Source organism: Enhydra lutris, unplaced genomic scaffold (genome assembly GCF_002288905.1).
Source record: "Enhydra lutris kenyoni isolate GAN:26980312 unplaced genomic scaffold, ASM228890v2 scaffoldscaffold39, whole genome shotgun sequence".
In the NCBI taxonomy this organism is placed as follows: domain Eukaryota; kingdom Metazoa; phylum Chordata; class Mammalia; order Carnivora; family Mustelidae; genus Enhydra; species Enhydra lutris.
Genome location: NW_019154123.1, coordinates 31,163,138 through 31,182,309, shown reverse-complemented (window position 1 = coordinate 31,182,309; position 19,172 = coordinate 31,163,138). Strand labels below are relative to the sequence as shown.

Below are 19,172 nucleotides of genomic sequence, written 5' to 3'. Positions count from 1 at the left end.
TGCACATGGACATGCACACACATACACACACACACACACACACACACACACACACATATTCGTAGTTACCCAGTAAGAGTGTTAAATGCTGTACGTTTTATTTTACAGAATAGACTTATTTCAGCAAGACTGGTTGCAAAATAACTTTAAAAACTAAATCCTATTTTCCAATTGATTTTCAATCTATAAAGTTAGAGTGCACTGCCACTGGGAGTGATTCTTTCTTCACAAGCTTCAAGATGGAGTAAGGAAAAAGTGCGTGAAGGCGGTCATAGCCCACGTTGAGACTTCACGCTTCCTGCCTCACACTTGCCATTCCTGTTCAGGCCCTGTAATTCTGTAAGCAGAGCTGGACTGTACTCACAGCTACTGTCTGTTGAGGACTTGGGGGCCTTTCACACATTCTCTTTAGTCTTGTTCATCATCCTCTGGCACAACAGGCATTACTTTCATCTTTACTCCATCCTTCATCCCTGAAGTTCATTTTGATTAAATCATTTGCCAAAGAACACACCTATTAAGAGGCGGGGATCAAATTTGGGGGATCAAACCCATCTGGCTCCGAAGTCCAGTCTCTCAAAGGATATGATGTTCAAACAAGTCTCAGAAGAAGATCTGAAAAATCCCATCACTGCCAAGATTCAAGCTGAAGAAAGTGAGGGTTGCCTCCTTTATTAATTCCCTAGGTTCAAAATTTTGAGTCAGAACATGTTTAAAGGGCAAGCTGTGGGAGAATGTGAGGGCTCTGCTCCATTAGGGAGCCTAAATCCACACTGACATCGAGAAGCTAATAAAATATAATGGACACAGAACATTAACAGGTGAGGGCAACAATAACGGAGAATAAAGAGGTTACTGGTAAATTTTACCTCAGGCCAGAAAATAGAAAGCTCCATTATCTCCTGATAATTTCTTGAGTCCATTCATCACAGAGTGAGAACAATGATCCCATCAAAGACCTTTCAAATATCTTTAACATTCCCCTAGCAGGAATTATCTCTGCCTGGAGTCTCTCTGCTTCCCTTATCCCCTTCAGAGGCTCTGGACGCAAGTAAGAGGATGCGAAGTACAATATTTGCATGGGGTGGAGTTTCTTTGCCCATATCCTGGAACTTCAGACCAGGAAATAGTAATTAGGACATCAGGGGTGTGCGGTGGGGTGATTGTCATCTTTCTGCTCAGAACCAGGAACCTTGTCTCTCCCCAGGCTTCCTGCTCCTCGTTTCTTGTTGGAACACGTTGTGAGAGCATCCTGTTTAACAGGTTAGGCACTAGGTTTTCCTTTTGCCTGTGATCCCACAATGATCCTTAGAGTCTCCTCTTAGCCTGCATTTGTAAGCCTGTTAGAGTCTCCTCTTAGCCTGCATTTGTAAGCCTGACAGAGCTCTTTTGCCGCAGGTCTCCAAACTCTCCCTGCAGGGCCTGAAAGGTTGTCCTGTCCGTACTGTTGCTCGTCTCACTGTCCCATTCAGTATTGTCATGGCTGAGCCAGTGGAACCTCCCTCAATTTCAGTGAAAGTTTCTGTCCTTTATGAATGTAGCTCAGGACGGTTCACAAATCACCTTGATGTCTCATCTTAGGTTTACAAGGGCCTGAGAAACAGGCACAGGAGTTATTGTTCTTGTTTTATAAGCAAGAAGCTCAAGGCTCAGAGAGGCAGTAATTAGCCAAACTCTCTAAGCCATATGTGATAAATGAAGATATCAAGCCTGGGGCCAGGGCTTTGCATTTCAGGACCTCTGTCACTTCTTTACATTTTGATTATTTAAGCATTTCTTTATCTTGTTGTTCTCTTATTTGTTTGATGCAATTAGAAAAGGTGGAGGTCAATAACAATCTCAGGTACATAAAATTGATTTGGGATGCCTACTTACCCAGGTGAATAACCACCTGTTAGTTGAAGGTGTTTGACCTCTTTTGTTTTTGTTTTTTTAGGAAATTAAGACAACTGGATGATAACAATTGACAATAGAGAAACTGCTCAGAAATTGACTTTTATTATTTTAAAAATTGACCTTGAGCTCATAAAACTTAACAGCTGTCTACACATACATAAATTTAAGAGAAAACAGTTGTCTTATAAACTATGACTTTATTATGAATGTTAGCTAGTCATAATCCAAGTAGTATTAATTTAATATGGAGAACTGGGAGTAACCAAATACACTTTTGAAAGACAGAACTCAAAATAAGGTCATTTTGGAGACCTAAGAAAAGACCCTAGGATGTTTCTGGGCGATTACCTTTAAGTAAGAGAAACCCTGTTTCATACATTATCACACAAGGTCTGATGGTACTAAGAGCTAATGTGTACTGAGCATCTACTGTGCACCTGGCACCATATTATTCTTTGTGTTCCTTAACTTATTGAATGTCATCAATGAACAGTAGAGGTAGGCATTGTCATCATCATTCCATACATGAGGAAACAGGTTCAACAGAGCTTAGTAACAGGTCCAAGGCTGTACAGTTTAGAAAGATGAAGCTGAGATTTGAACTCAGCTCTGTCTACCTCCAAAGTGCATGTTCTTTATAATGTTCTATGCATACTGTAGAGGATTAGCACAGTGGAGGATCTAAACTTATATTTCGGGGGAGAAAGATTACATTTCTCTAGCATGAGCAGTTACCATAGTTTACTTACCTTTAGGTCTGGCTTTCTGATGGCTCTATTTATGATGTACTCCTCATCTGTAATGACAGGGTGGTCAGGAGTGACACCTAACTCGCTGTTTAATGATGACAGGTGGATCCACATTACCTTTTTCCGTGAGTAAGTTTGGAATTCATCCTGAGGAAATAGACACCAAAACCCCCATGAAGATGAGAGAAGTCATCAGGCTAAAATTCAACATAGGAAACATCATTTTAATATAATCCTGCAAGTTTATGGAGTTAATAAACATTCTACACAAAATTACATGCCCTTGAACACTAGTAGATATAAAGCCTTGAAGGAAAAAGCCTGTTATCATTTATTGAAGAATCTGGATGTGACTATGAGGCAATGCCCTATATAACAAAATTCAGGGGTAGGGAGGTGGATTCCCAGAAAAGAGCTAGTTTCCCCTCTTACCCTTCAATCCGTGAGGCCACAGCCAGATGCGAATTTTCACAGAGAAAAAAAAAAAAAAAAGGCAAAAAGCAAGCACTCTAAAGGGCTTCTGCGGGTTTCTGAGGATGGGGAAACCAGATCAATCAAAGCATCCCAGGACTTCCAGACCTAACTTCGATTCTACCTCTTCCAGGACAGCCCCTGTAACACCATTTGGGGGTGGGGGACTATCACTATCCTCACTCCCAAAGATCCTAACTGCTCTCTCTTGTGCTCCTAATCACTTTCTTTATTATTATTATTATTATTATTATTATTAATGTTCAGTTAACCACTGTATAGTACATCATTAGTTTTTGATGTAGTGTTCAAGGATTCATTAGTTGTGTACAACACCCAGTGCTCATCACAACACATGCCCTCCTTAATACCCAACACATGATTACCCTATCCCCCCCACCTCCCGCCTTTCTGAAATCCTCAGTTTGCTTCCCAGAGTCCAGAGTCTCCGATGGTTTGTCTCAGGCACTGATATCTTCCCATTAAGTTTTCCCTCCCTTCCCCTGTGGCCCTCTGTGCTATTCCTACTGTTTCACATATGAGTGAAACCATAGGATAATTGTCTTTCTCTGCTTGACTGATTTCACTTAGCATAACCCCCTCCAGTTCCATCTTACTCAGTGTTTGCTTTGTATTCTCTTAGTTCACCTAGACCACTGGAAGGTAGAAAACATGTTTTATTGTCCCTTATATCCCTGTCCATATGGAGAACTGTGACCTGCTCAGTGAAAGTGAATGAATGGATGTTTGTCCGTGACTGAATGCATGGATTAAAGGCGCCCAAAGGTAACCGTCAAAAGGTTAGCATAGGTAGGATTCAAGAAGGTACCTTCCTTCATGATCTTAACTGAAACCTCTTCCTTTGAAGTTCACTGCTGACTTCATCACAGAATAAAACTAGAATGAGTGGCGCTGGATTGAGTAACAGGTACTACAATGGTACCTCAGAGACAGACACAGTAATAACTGTGGTTATTATCTGGAATGAGCAAATCTTTTTTTTTTTTTTTTTTTTTTTTCAGAAAAAACAAGACTGATTTATTTTACTATGTAAGCATTAAAAAAGTTTTACTCTTATATGTAAATGACAAGAAAAATATGACAGGCAAGTATTTGTAACATATACAATGAAGGGTTAATACTTTGTTGGTGCAAACTAGAAGACAAACACTGGGAGTAAAACTGAAATAACAATTCAGAAAAGACAAAAAGGTGAAATGTGAATATTGAAGGTTGGGTTAATAAGTAATAGAAATCCAGTGAAAACAATGAAGACCCATAGTTTGTGTACAAAAATAGGCAATATTTTCAAAATGATAAAGGTATTGTTAGAGAGGCATCCCCACAGGTTAGTGAGGTCTTTTTAAAAAAGCAAATTTGACAGTTACATATGATTTATTTTTAAAAATCATATTTATAACCTTGTAATTTTATTTTTAGAAATGTACCCCTAAAGAATAACCATAAACATTTAAAAAAAACCCACATTTGTGCAAAAAGATGTTCATCATTTTTACATGAACAATTTTAAACAACTAAAAACGATGTCAAAGTCCAAAAGAATTAAATGGAATGGGTAAATCTTATGCATAAAATCCACTAGGATGACTGGGATACCTCAGGAGCTAGGAAGGATGGCAAGGGAAGTCCAGCCTGAAAAATAATGTGATGCCTAAGGAATGTAGATCAGAGCTGGGAGTTTTCTCCACCAAACCCACGTTTGTGGGGAAGAGTATACCAGCTGCTGCTGCAAAAGGACAAGAGCAGAAGATACACTTGTTGTTGGAGCTAATCTCTTACATTGATTTTCCTCAGGAGAAGCCCACCTCCATGGCTTTGCTCCTTTAGCTTCCTCAGCCTTGATTACACATCCTTCTTTACTCTCTTTAAGCCTTCATAAGGCTAGACCCTAACCATCCTATGGGGTCCAGCTCAAATTTCACATTATGGGAACCTCTTCAATTCCTCTTTCCCCTAAAATATCAGGGTACTTGAACCTTTACCTGTCACCTTATCACTCCTCTTGAACTGTGGGTAGGGACTGCTTCTGATGGGTATCTGTGTTCAGCCTGGCCTAACACAGCTTCTGAGAGACAGCCAGAGACTAAACCGGGGAGAGATAAAGAAGTAGGGTAGAGGCAGAAGAGGGGAAAGCAAAGCAAAAGGTGTAGGGAGAGAAGGGAGGACAAGGAGGGAAGAGAAAGAAAGGGAAGGAGAAGGAAGGGGACGGACATAAGGAAGGGCGAAAGTAGTAGAAATTTGAAAGTTAATGGATTAATTCTAAAAACCAGTAAGTATATAACTAAATCAAATTAGATTTCTATGAAGTTACCTTCAGAGCCTAAAAATGACAGAAAATGGTTACATTTCTAATGACTGAGCCACTGAACTGGTGGACGTGTTCTGGGTATTGTGGGATAGGCAACAACTCCATAGGACATATCTTGACAATGATACAGTTCAACATTATATGATTTTGCCTTTGATCACGTCAAAGGGAATATTGTTGTAAGGGGGTTTTGTTTGAATATCTAACAATAAGAAGAAATAGTTAACATTTATTTAGCATTTCTGTTCCAAGTACTCCATCAGCAAGGCTCAGGCCAGACCAGTCTGGTATGGGCAGCGAGGCCAGAACCGAGACCTGAAGCCAGGTCTTCCTACTCCAAATCTTGACTCCCTCTTTGTTTCAACAAGTTGTCCATGTTTTTTGCTCATGTATGAAAATTACCATGAAATCTGCATTATGTAACAAATAGCATCCGGTTTTTCACAATCTCTGATGTTTTGGCAGCAGAGAATCTGATTCCTAAAACCAAGCTGTCACCCCTTGGCCCCGTGAGGCAGCAAACAGACCTCTTGATTATAATGCCTAAAAAGGGAATGGCAAAGTGGAATACTGGAACTCCCAAGCTCTCCCAGGCCAATGATAATCTAATGCACCAACTGCATGCCTTCATCTAGGTCAGTATGCAACCAAAATTCATCTATATGCCTCCATCTTATTACATAACCTGTATCATATTTAAATCAAAGGTGTTTGGATATAGTTGCCTTTATTTCTTACCATCACTCTTACCCCCCCCCAACTCCTATAACCCATAATTCTATATAATGCAAATGTATAAATCTTTTTTTTTTTTTTTTTTTAAAGAGAGAGTGCTTGGGAGCGTCTTGGGGGTGGGAGGGGCAGCAAAGCAAGCCCCACCCCAAGCTCAAGTTCCCCACCCTGAAATCATGACCTGAGCCAAAATCAAGTGTCAAATGTCCAGCACTTAACCAACTGAGCCACCCAGACCACTGATATAATGCAAACTATAATTCTATAGGTCTAGGAAAGATACCAATAGAGAGACAACTATTTTTCTTAGAGTGGGTAATAATATTGATTTTTCTCATTTATTGCCATGTTAAACACTCTGTAAAATTATTCTTTTTTTTTTTAAGAAATTTACCCAACTTTTTAAGAAAAAAAGAGTAGGTAAAAAAAATGGAGGGGAAAGTGTGTCAGTTGTGAGGTGGTTGCTCTGGTTAACACCAACAGCTTCTCCCGGTTTTTGGCCTGGCGTCGCCCAATACAGAAAAAGCACAGACCCCTTCCTGAACAGATTTCAGGTCTGAACCATCTTGACCATCACTGCAACTCTCTGAGCCTAATTTTCTGCATCAAGCAAGTGGGGCTGAGAATACCACACGTTACGGGTGTTTGAAGAATTAAATGCAATAACACATAATGCACCTGGTCCACAGTCTGGCCTGTTGCTGAGTGCAACAAATACCGGTTGTCCTATGGCTCTGTGCCTTATTTTCCACAGCGTGTTGTTCCTGAGAGCTTTCTGTAAATAGGACTTCGTTTCCCCTTTGAGGAAATGTGAGAGTCTCTGAGAGTCTTTCTATTTATTTTTCCTTTCTGAAAAAGAAGCAGTTTTACCTGGAAATGGCTATTCCACTTCACTCTGTTACCCTGTTCTCTCAAGCAGTTAATGATCCATAAGAGACTTAAGTGCACCGGAGGAGCGACCACTTTAAATAACTGCTTTGTAATGCAAATAATCCAAACTGTTTGCTTGGCAAGTCTAGACTTTTAACACCTCCAGGCTTCTTGAGCAGGCTTTACCTTCTTTTTATCAAGAGAATTAACCAGCTCAGTCCCTGAATTTAAAGAGTAGAATTTAAAATAATTCAAGAGTGCATTTCAAAGAACTGAATGTACACAGGGGAACTTTGTTTGACCTAGGTGTGGGGGGGGTGATGAGGAGTGGGGGTGGGGGGGTGGCCACTGGGCATTTTTTAATTTCCTGTGGTCTTGGAATTTCTGAACTTTGAAATGCCAGGCTAACTTTTATATTTGCACAAAGTGAGTGGCCTTGCTTATCTTCTTACAACATTTTGTAATACACACCTGTTGGACTTTCAGAGTAGTATAATGGTCACTTTAAGTTCATGCCAATGCTGTGACTGACCTTGTGTAGGAGTTTGCTACACAAAATGTACTTCTGAGATTGCCTTAAGAAGAAAAGTGACCCAGGGTGCCTGGGTGGCTCAGTCAGTTAAATGTCTGTCTGCCTTTGGCTCAGGTCATGATCCCAGAGTCCCAGGATTGAGCCCTATGGGCTCCCTGCTCAGTGGGGAGCCTGCTTCTCCCTCTCCCTCTCCCTCTGCCCCTCCCCCTGCTTGTGCTCTCTCTCAAATAAATAAATAAAATCTTTACAATAATAATAATAAAAGAATAAATTTTAAAAGATGAGGAAAAGTAACCCATTGCAAAGTTCCAAAGAGGTATCAGAATGGCAGTATTTTTCATTTGGACGTGGATACATCATGATGCTAAAAACATAAACTCTAGCTAAGATGAATTACTTAGAGGATTATGAATAAAGTAATAATAACTTACATTTTTCAGGTTCTTTCTAAAACACTATTTTTAGTCTTTACAGACCCATGATTTTGGCAAAATATTATTCTTTTTATTTTTAATTATCACTTTTTTCTTTCCTTTCTCCTTCTTGGTCATACCCACTGATACTCTTAATAGCTTGACCTAACATTCTCAAAGTTGCTTAGCTGGAAAAAGTTGACATTGGCTAGAATGTAGGATTTAGTTATAAAATAGAGAAAGAAAGTTCTGTGCATTGAAGAAATCTCTCACTAATTATTGTCTCAGTACTCTTGGTACATGTTGCCAGAAAAAGGGGAGAGGTGTAGTGGTATGGAGACAGGACAAAGCAGGGAAGTTGTATGACAAAACAAGAGCTATATCTATGTTTGTATACAAAAAAAAAAAAAAAAAAGGAAATTCTGAACAATTCAGCATATACTTTTGGGGAGATTAAGTATTTTGCTTGTATTCACGATCATTTTCTGAAGGAATAATGGGTAGTGAGTTTGCTAATTGTCCAAAATGTCTGGAGATGCGGGGCATAGTAAGAAGTAACAAATAAAAAGTCAAAATTGGTTTTACAAAGTGTGTAGTGACCAAGGCCCATGGAATGACTATATGCCAGGCCTGGATTTCATCAAAGCACCTAACATGTACCATCTCATTTATTTCTCGTGATAATATGGCAGGCACTATTGTTAGCACCACTTAACACAAGAAGAGTAAGTAGAGGCAAAGTGGGTGGAGATGTGCTAAGTTACTTGCCTGTTATGGATTGGTTCCATATGTTGAAGCCCTATCCCCCAGTGTGAGTGCATTTGGAGATAAAGACTTGAGGAAGTAATTAAGATTAAGTGAGGCCATAAGGGTGAGTTCCTAATGCAATAGGACTAGTGCCCTTATGAGAAGAGAAAGAACCAAACCTCTCCCTCTAACACGTGAGAACACAGAGAGAGGGTATTTGGTCCTTTGCAAGCCAGAAGAAAGGTCTCACCAGGAACTAATCCTGCCAACACCTTGATCTTGAAATTCTAGCTTCCAGAACTGTGAGAAAATAAGTTTTTATTGTTTAAGGCACCCCGTCTGTGGTATGCTATTATGGCAGCCTAAGCTAATACATTGCTCAAAGTAGGTCAAGAGCAACACTGGGAATAAACCCAGGCAGTCAGGCTCCAGACTCCACTCTTATACCGTTTTACAGTATTGCCTCTCTGGAGCCTGCTTACTGGCCGGAGGGTAATAAGATCCCCAGTTCCAACTCCAGTTCAGCTCTGGACAGAAGTTTTTCTTTCACTGCTTACAGCTATGGGACCCTGAACTTTTCTTTAAAGTTCTCTATGCTTCCATCTGTAAAATGGCAGGGGAGGGGGGGAGATAATCTCTACCAGAAAAGACCATGTGAGGCAACATATTTGCAAATACCTTGCAAACTGTAAATCACAATACAAACGGCCCTCTGTTAGTAATCACAATGGTATGGTACTGGCACAAAAATAAACACATAGATCAGTGGAAGTAGTAGAAAACCCAGAAACAAACCCACAGTTATATGGTCGGTTAATCTTTGACAAAGTAGGAAAGAATATGCAATGACAAAAATACAGTCTCTTCAACAAATGGTGTTAAGAAAATGGACAGCTACATGCAAAAGAATGAAACTGGACCAATTTCTCACACCGTACATAAAAATAAATTCAAAATGAATCAATGGCCTAAATGTAGGACCTAAAACCATAAAAACCCTAGAACAGGGAAACCCGGATGGCTCAGTCGGTTAAGCATTTGCCTTCAACTCAGGTCATGATCCCAGGGTCCTGAGATTGAGTCCCACATCAGGCTCCTTGCTCAGCGGAAGCCTGCTTCTCCCTCTGCCTGCCACTCTCCCTGTTGCGCTCTCTCTCTCTCTCTCTGACAAATAAATAAATAAAATCTTTTTTTTTTTAAATCCTAGAAGAGAGCACAGGTGGAAATTTCTCCTATATCAGCCATAGCAACATTTTTACTAGATAGGTCTTTTGAGGCAAGAGAAATAAAAGCAAGAAAAAAACCTATTAGGACTACATCAAAATAAAAACTTCTGCGCAGTGAAGGAAACAACAAAACTGAAAGGCAACCTAGTGGGTGGGAAAAGATATTTGCAAATGACACATCTGATAAAGGGTTAATATCCAAAATATATAAAGAACTGATACAACTCAACACCCAAAAAACAAATAATCCAATTTAAAAAGAGACAGAAGACATGAACAGACACTTTTCCAAAGAGGACATACAGGTGGCCAAAAGACAAATGAAAAGATGTTCACATCATTCATCATCAGGAAAATGTAAGTCAAAACTACAATGAGATATCAGCTCATACCTGTCAGAATGGCTAAAAAACACAAGAAACAAGTGTTGGTGAGGATGTGGAGGAAAAAGAGTCCTCATACACTGTTGGTGGGAATGCCAACTGATGCAGCCACTGTGGAAAACAGTATGGCTGTTCTTCAAAAAGTAAAAATAAAAATAAAACTACTGTATGATCCAGTAATTGCACTACTGGATATTGACACAAAAAAATACAAAAACACTAATTTGAAAGGATATATGCACCCTTATGTTTATTGCAGCATTGTTTACAATAGCCAAATTATAGAAGCAGCTCAAGTGTCCATCGATAGATGAAGGGGGAAAGAAGATGTGCACACACACACACACACACACACACACACTCGAATATTATTCAGCCAAAAGAGAACGAAATCTTGCTGTTTGCAAGCCATGGATGGAGCTAGAGAGTATAATGCTGAGTGAAATAAGTCAGTCGAAGAAAGACAAATACCACATGATTGCACTCACATGTGGGATTTAAGGAACAAAACAAACAAGCAAAAGGAGACAAAAGAGAGAAACAGAGAGAGACAAATCAAGAAGCAGACTTTTACTACAAAAAAACTAATGGTCACTGGAAGGGAGGTAGGAGGGGGATGGGGATTAGGATTAAAGTGTACACTAAAAAAAAAAGTCAATAAATAAATAGCCCTGTGTTATGAAGGACAAACTATTTTTCTTAACATAGTATCATTTCTGATAGGAGAGCCCACAGAATCTCAGGGCTCTCTGGTTGGATGTCTAAGGAAAAACCATGTTGAAATAAGGGGTGGGGGAAGGTGATTCAGAAGAGGAAATGTGTACCTAAAAGAAATATAATACTGTCTTCTCTTACTTTCTCAGCCTTGACTCTTCACTGTAGCATCTTTGTAGGAAAGTGCTGGTAAAAACCATGAGACCATTTATTACAGATTAAATTCAATTTATTTAATTGTATTAAATAAATATTGAGCACCTGCTGTGGCCACGTACTAGATGATGTGGAGAGTGAAAAGTAAGTCACAGTTACTGTCTTCAAAAAGCCTATAATCTGGGGCGCCTGGGTGGCTCAGTGGGTTAAGCCTCTGCCTTCGGCTCAGGTCATGATCTCAGTGTCCTGGGATCGAGCCCCACATCGGGCTCTCTGCTCAGCAGAGAGCCTGCTTCTCCTTCTCTACCTGCCTCTCTGCCTACTTGTGATTTCTCTCTCTGTCAAAAAAATAAAATCTTAAAAAAAAAAAGCCTATAATCTAATAAAATAAAAACTATAAATAAAGGAATATAGCATAATGAGGAAAAATTCTGGATTTAGAGGATCAGAAGACAGGTGCAAGTTCTTTGTCCATACTATTACCTTTTCCTGAGCCATTTCCCATGTGCCCCTCCCCACCAGCCACCATCACCTTTTGACTCATTATCCTTTGGAGATTGGAAAGCCTCCTTGACTTGGTCAAAGTCCTATCCTGTCTTATAATCTTACCATAACTATGAATCTTTCCTGAGCAGCACTTATAACAATTAGATATTTATATTTATTTGTTTAGTGATCTAGTAAACTTCATGAGGTCAAGAACTTTGATTTGACTAATTGTTATACCCCACTCCCTGTCCAGAGTTAGCCCTGTGGCTGGCACACAACCTGTGTTCATCAAATTTATGAAGGAGGGAAGGAGGGAAAGAGGGAGAGAGGAGTGGGGGAGGGAAATCCTGGGTGACATTTACTAGGATTTCTAGACTGCAAAGCTGTTATCTGTATCCTCATCTGTAAAATAGAGACAGATGATAGTGCCCATAGCCCAGGGTTGTTATGGAAATTATATGAAATAGTCAATGAAATTCTGTTTTATAAAATGTGAAATGAATAGCATTTTAATACAGGGCAGATTGCAGAAAACATTACAGCAGTCAGAGGTGAAAATACGGAACTAAAGGAGAAGGAAGGAAAGGTAATTAATTCCCCCCAGAATTGAGGCAGAGGATGGATCAGCAATGGAAAAGGAGGTAGACGGCTGAGAGATGACTAGGTTTTCACAAATAGCAGTAGAACACCTACTTTCTATACTCGTGCGTGTGAGTGTGTGCATATACGAGTTGACTCCTCACCAGAATGTCACTCTACTGGACAGGGATTTCCATCTGTTTGGGTCATAGCTGTATTCCCGGTACCTATAACAATGTCTGGTACATGATTGGCGCTCAGGAAGTATTTAGCGAATGAATAAATAACTGAATGAATGAACAGGTTAGAAAATAGCAGAAGAAATGTTATGAGTAAAAGCAAAGACAAAAAGTGTCTGGCTCCCTTGGGAAACGGCATTGATGGGAGGCACCTGGGCTTGGAGAGGACTACAGAGAAGGAGGGAAAGATGAGTCAGGAATCCAGAATACGTGAATACAAATATTGGTGGCTAAGAGCATCTCGGGGCTGGTGGTCTTCGAATGCCATTTGCATGGCTGAGTTGAAGAATTTCTGAGTTTTCTAACTAAGACCCCCAGCACTGACATCTTTAGGTGAAACTGAAGAAAAATGCTCCCCATTAAAACATTGAAATAAAACACCCTGACTCAGCCTAGTAACCAATCATCACATTCTCCTCTGCACATCATGAGTCTTTGACAACATGTCACATATGACAGGAAAGGAAAAAAAAAAAAATGCATCTGTAATTATAATAAAGATGAAAACTATGGAAATTATCAGGAGCATCTGAATTCAAAACACCAATGAATGTAAATCATGGTATTTGCATAGAAATGTGGCAACCCTACAGATATCAATTAAAATTCAGAAGTAAATGAATAATGAATAAAATGCCACTTTTAAAATTACAAAATAAAAGTGTAATTACTCTTGTATTTTGGAAAAATCTCACTCTTAGAGGGGCTTAATAAGAGATGGGAAACTGAAAATAAACTGAGCACTGAAGACTTTTTAGTCAGTACATCAGCGCCCCCCCCACTTTTTTAATGTTAAAAAATGACTACCTCATCAGTGTCTGTGTTAATGATCTGTAATCTTACCAGTGTGAGATTGATGATAAATACCAAGTACTGATTTTTTAATAACATGAAAAATAGACGTACAACACATTTTCAGGTAGTAGTTTTCTTAGCCTTTCTTAATGGGAGGTCTTTATAGTCCAGCTATCACAATATAATTCAAATAAAAAATTTTAAGGTGTCATTTCATGCAAATAACCTAGCCACAGACTTTTAAACTATTGGTGACCAAAGCTCCTTTTCATCTAAAGCTCAGATTGTAAGAATGTTTGGTATAATTGAGTTCTTGTCTAATTACATAAAGACTAATTTAGAACCTCATTTATTTGGAGAGTTTCTGGCATAGCAAATCCATTTAAAATGACACGTAAGAGGAGGTAATTAAAAATTAAAGTTGAAATCAAGATGAAAAAGGCAAGATTGAAGCTGGTTTAGATGGCTCTGATTAGTTATGGAGGGCAGTGAGATGGGAGAGGGGCTTAAAACACTTTGAAAGAAACAAAGAGGAAGAGAATGGAACACAGCACCCTAAGGCACCAGTGTTTTTAAATTTTTTCCAGTATGTAGCCAGGTGCAAAGTTGACCACATGCCACCGGGAGAGGTGACCTCATGGAGCATGGGTGAATACCGGGGATTCGAAGGCCCTAGACCTCTTTCCCATGTCCCCCATCCTGGAAGGGAATGCTCCTGGCTCAAAAGGGGAGGGCACAGCTTCCAGAAAGCAGCCTGTTATATGTGGGGCACCTAGCCCAGAGCAGACTCTTCTGTAAAGCAAGCTGTCAGAGCTGCCTCAGCAATAATACACACACACGCACACATACACACTCACTCACAATTAAAATGATCTTTGATCACGTATTTTACAGTTTGCAACGGGCTTTTCAATCCACAACCTCATTTCATCCTCACACCAACACAAGCAAGAACAAGTACTCTTCCTAGGCCTATTTCCCAAGTGGGGACACCGAGGTCCTGAAAGGTTAGGTAACACTCCCGAGGGGTCACACATCTGGAGTGCTAGGACCTCTTGACTCCGAATCCCAAACGGTACACTCGTTCCCTATTGGTTGACAATTTGTTTGTTTCCCTTACTGGGTGTTTCTTTCTCTTTTCTCCCTCTTCATGTTCCCTTTACACACTTCCCCTCGAGTTCTTTCATTTTCCTCCCTTCCATTGCCACTTTCTTGCTTCTTTCCTCCTATTCCTGTCTGTGCCTTGGCTCTGCCTGTAGTCTCAGAGAGTACAGCTAGGCCAGCCAGTCATTCTCAGATCCAGAGAGTCTGGCGGTACACTCTGAAAGGCAGGAAGCTTTTTTGTTCCTGAGGTGGTTTCTGCAGCAGCAAGAGCGTTGGCCCCTGAGAACGATAGTAAAGCTTGGAAGGAGGTACCTCTGATTTCATGCTTATGACTTGTTGCTATCCTCCCCTCTCGCCGCATTAAATAGTGTGTTTACCTCGAGAGATTGCTATGTATAAAGAGGTGCTAACAGCCCAGCAGAGGTTGATTTATTTATCAATAGTTTGGCTGTCATTCTGGGTCATTTGGGCTGATGCGTTGTGAGAAACGCTCACTAAAAGTCAGTCAGAGACAGATCGTTCCGTGAGACTGTATCTTGACTCCTATCAATGGGAAGAGCAACTTCAGCCTATCGGCCACTATGTATTTATGGAATCCCCACCACATGCAGGAACTAATGCAGCAATTAGGTAATTAGAAATAATCCCTTCCCTTGTGGAGCTGACATGGCAGCAGGAACAGGAACGACACACATTGCCTAAGTGGAATGAATGCTAGGAGGAAGTATTCGCTGAGCAAATTCAGGGAAACTCGCTTAACACCAGCACTTTGTATTAGAGAGAGAGAGAGAGAGAGAGACAATGAACTCAGAACAAGATGGCTGCCTTTTTTTTTTTTTTTTTTTCCACCTGGCTTATCTGCAGGACGCAACACACTCCCTCAAAGATTGTGGCTCTCTCAAATCAACAGAAGACAGTATCCTCCCCAGAGGGGTGCTCCCCATCTCCTCCCTACCTCTTCCCATCCCTTGCTGCAGAGTTGCTTGAGGGGGCCTAGGATAGTAGATACATCAGGACATGGGAGAAGCATCCATGTGAACTTTGTATCTTGCTGCCTGCCTTAACTACTTCACATTACCCATTACTTTCAGCTGTTCAGAGGGTTCTACAGGCTCTAATATTCACAAGACTCACAAGTTTAGAAGGAATATCCTGTGAAGCAGGTCTTTTTAATGAAATCCTGTCGTACACAAATTATTGAGTTCTTGGTAAATAAATGCAAGGCTGTGATGGAACTTTCCATGTGCACGTCTCCCACAGCCATCCTGCAATGAGCTGTCCAAGAGAAAGGGCCGCCAGGTACAAAGCCAGATGCACACTTACCGTTGTCCTCAGCAACACGACATCTGCCTCTTGTAAGGAACATGGGACACAATTTGCCCACACATGCCAAGCAGGTCTCCAGTAAAACACCAAGGGGAGGATCCCAAATGAGAAGATGGATCCAGCAAGACAGAGGGTTTTCCGGCAGCCTTGAGTCCGGTAGCCAAATATCTCCTGGGGAAGAATCAAAATGACCCCAAATATCGGTTAAGTACAGTAAATAGCAAATCAACCAATTGGGATTTTGGTGACAAAACTGGGGACGGAGAATGAAGAAGTCAAGGAGAGACTGAGAAACTGGAGAAGAATCCCTAACAAAATACCACGTGTTCCCAGGCCTCCAGGAAGTTGCAATCAAACTGGGAAACTCAGTTGCTATCATTCAAGCACCTGGTGCCAAACTCTGTGCCTGTGCCTGTACTCTGTGCCAAACACTATGTTAAGAGATACGGTATCTTAAGTCTCTTGAACATTCCTTGAATAGAATGATAATACCCTCGTTCATAAATGATAAGGTTGAGCTAAGAAAGCTTGAATGGAAAGACCTGACCAAGGGCCCCAAGCTAAGAATTCTGTTTCCAAGAGTCAAATCCATGTTTGATCCATAGCCTTCACAGACATGACTATGAGCTATGTGATGGGAGGACCAGATGACCAGCAGTCACATGGGCAGGAGAGAACCAGGCTTTGAGGGTGTAGTCTGGATGTGATGAAAGTGTTTGACCCACAAGAGGGTGAGTAATTAACTGCAAACCTGCCGTCAGGGGTTTAGGGTGGGGCTGTGCATTCCCACCCTCCACCCTTGTTCAGTTGCACAAAGAATTTCACAGCATGGGGGAAAATTCATAGAAACTATTTGGGTTATTGAGCCCTTGCTATGAGCTGGGAGGGGAATTGAGACCCTGAATGATACAAATATGCCAAGAGAAGAGTCTTCTAATATATTTAAAATCTGGACAACCTTCTTCCTTCCAAGTACAGCCTGAGACAGAATGGAAAACCAGCCCTAAAGTTTAAGGCCTCAGTTCCACAGTTCTATCACACAAAGTCAAAGGTATCCATTATACTGATCCTCGTGGCCAAAACTGAGAAATCAAGTATCTTCATTAAAAGCATAAGAAATAACCCAGAGGATATGGGGAGATGGAGAGGAGAAGGGAGTTGAGGGAAATTGGAGGGGGAGATGAACCATGAGAGACTATGGACTCTGAAAAACAATTGAGGGTTTTGAAGGGGCGGGGGTGAGAAGTTGGGTGAGCCTGGTGGAGGGTATTATGGAGGGCACATATTGTATGGAGCACTGGGTGTGGTGCATAAACAATGAATTCTGGTGCACTGAAAAGAAATTAAAAAAATAAAAATTTTTTTTAAAAAAGCATATTCTCTGGACCAAGACACGTTGGATTCAAAGCCTAACTCTACCACTTGCTGGGTATGACCCTGAGCACGTTATTTAGGCTCTTTATTCTTCGGTTTCTCATCCATAAGATGGGGGTGGTGATAGAACCCACTTCACAGGGTTACGGTAAAGATTAAATAAGTTACTATGCATAAGGGCTACACATGCGTTTATTGCTGCTGCTGCTTATGCTGCTAGTTACTGCCGCTTCTACTACCATCTAACCATTTCCCCTGAAGTAGACCTGAAATTCTACCCCTCAGTTATTGGCATTTAGATCTAAGAATTCCTCATGTCAATCATTCTGCTCCCGCTAGGACTGCCTGTTAGGATAACAAGGGAGCTGGAACACACAACTCTAAATCAGCCACCTTCCTTGTCTCACTTGATACAGATTACATTATCAGAAGGGTTTCTGTGATCCTTGGCTAAAGGCGCTTCCATGTGTAATTTTGGGGGGCCTTCCTCATATTAGCAGTGTCTATGGGTGCTGACTGTCTGCCTTCGGTATTGTCCACATTTGGTGTGCCCTGGATAAAGTATTCACACTAACTCAGAAACATAAGCTCTTGGCCAATTTTGAAAACTAGAATGTCTCTCTTGACATGAATCCTCTCTTGTCCCAAACTCAAGCTCTTGCTCTCCAGCTGTCAGGCCTGAAATTGTTCTGCCCGCTCATCATTCTTGAAGCAATGCTTTGTTGACCCCATATTGAACAGGATCCCAATCTTAAATCCCATACCTGTTCTGAGTCTACCCCATTATCTTTTCCCATGTGCTTTTTAATGTTTCTACAGTTTAGAACAGGTCAACTTCTACCTAACAACCCAGACATGGTATCATATTTTTTTGAATGTTATATTTAAAAGTTTCTTTATATTGCCCATGAATTGAGCCCCCCATGTAATATGTCCAAGTTACACCAATTCTAGAAGCACAGATATCTCTGTTACCATGTATTCTTTTATGGGCTATGCAATGAGAGCCCTCTATAGTTTCTAAATTGTCTTCATGTTCATTATCGAAATAATGTAAACAGGAATTATTACCTTCAATTTTCAGCTAAGAAAACTGAAGTTTAAACTTATTATATATAATAGATGTGATTAACAACTATTATTGGTAACAATGATAGTAGCTAAGATTTATTGAACACTTCGAAGCCCTTCACCAAGCACTTTGCATCTACTCTTCCATTTAGCTGAAAGAGATTAAATAAGTTTCTCAAAGCATAAAGCTCATAAATAACTCAAAACTAGACCTCTGGTCTAGACCTCTGCAGCACAGGGCAGATAACATGAGCTGGTCATTTCCACTCTAAGGTTCTTCTTCATTCTGCCTTGGATTTCAGTTCAATGTAACAAATAATTTTTAAGTGTCCACCAAAAGAGCAGACATGTGCTAGACACAGAGATGAATGAGATGATGTCGCTAGCCTCAAGGAGCTCAGTTTAATGGAAAGAGAGACACATAAACAGATAAGAACAAACAAGGTTAGAGCAATATAAGGGTTATATAGAAAAATGACTATATAAATTGTCATCTGAATTGGGTGCTACTAATAAAAACACTGGTACAGCAGTAGACCAGAAGTGTCACAGCCAGGCCAGGTAAATATCCCCTGGTTACACCAGAGTGTTGCTTTAAAAGCTTGCCTGCCTTCAGTTCTGTGGACACTACCTCAGTTAATAGCTCATGACCAATAATCCATTGTCAAACTTTTAGTAGAAAGGCTGGAATAATGTGGATAAGGAGTGTTCAATTATTGCTTATTGACGTAAGTTGAATTATACTGATTGGAAGTAAATTGCTTTGCAGGGACTATTAATAGGTATTGGATTTAAAATTGCAAAAATTAGCATGGTGCTGTTTGTTATTACCCTGTAGCAGTTTACTTCCTACATTATGGAGTGCCTCCCACGTCCCTGAAAATTCTTGAGGGAACCTTCTTGCTACTCTGCACTCCACCTACACTTACTCCCACAAAAAGGAATAAATCAGCCAAAAAAAAAAAAAAAAAAAAAGA

General features: G+C 40.4%; 1 protein-coding gene across 1 annotated transcript in view; it reads right to left on the bottom strand.

Moving 5' to 3' along the window:
* The window catches only part of LOC111155121 (ATPase 13A4), a 129,029-nt gene that overhangs the window by 80,147 nt on the left and 29,710 nt on the right, over nucleotides 1-19,172 (bottom strand). Inside the window, exons 2-3 of the mRNA XM_022515186.1 lie at nucleotides 15,748-15,921; nucleotides 2,646-2,792 (exon numbers count right to left, since the gene is read on the bottom strand). Coding sequence (XP_022370894.1) covers nucleotides 2,646-2,792; nucleotides 15,748-15,921 — 321 coding nt within the window. The remainder of the gene's footprint in view (nucleotides 1-2,645; nucleotides 2,793-15,747; nucleotides 15,922-19,172) is intronic.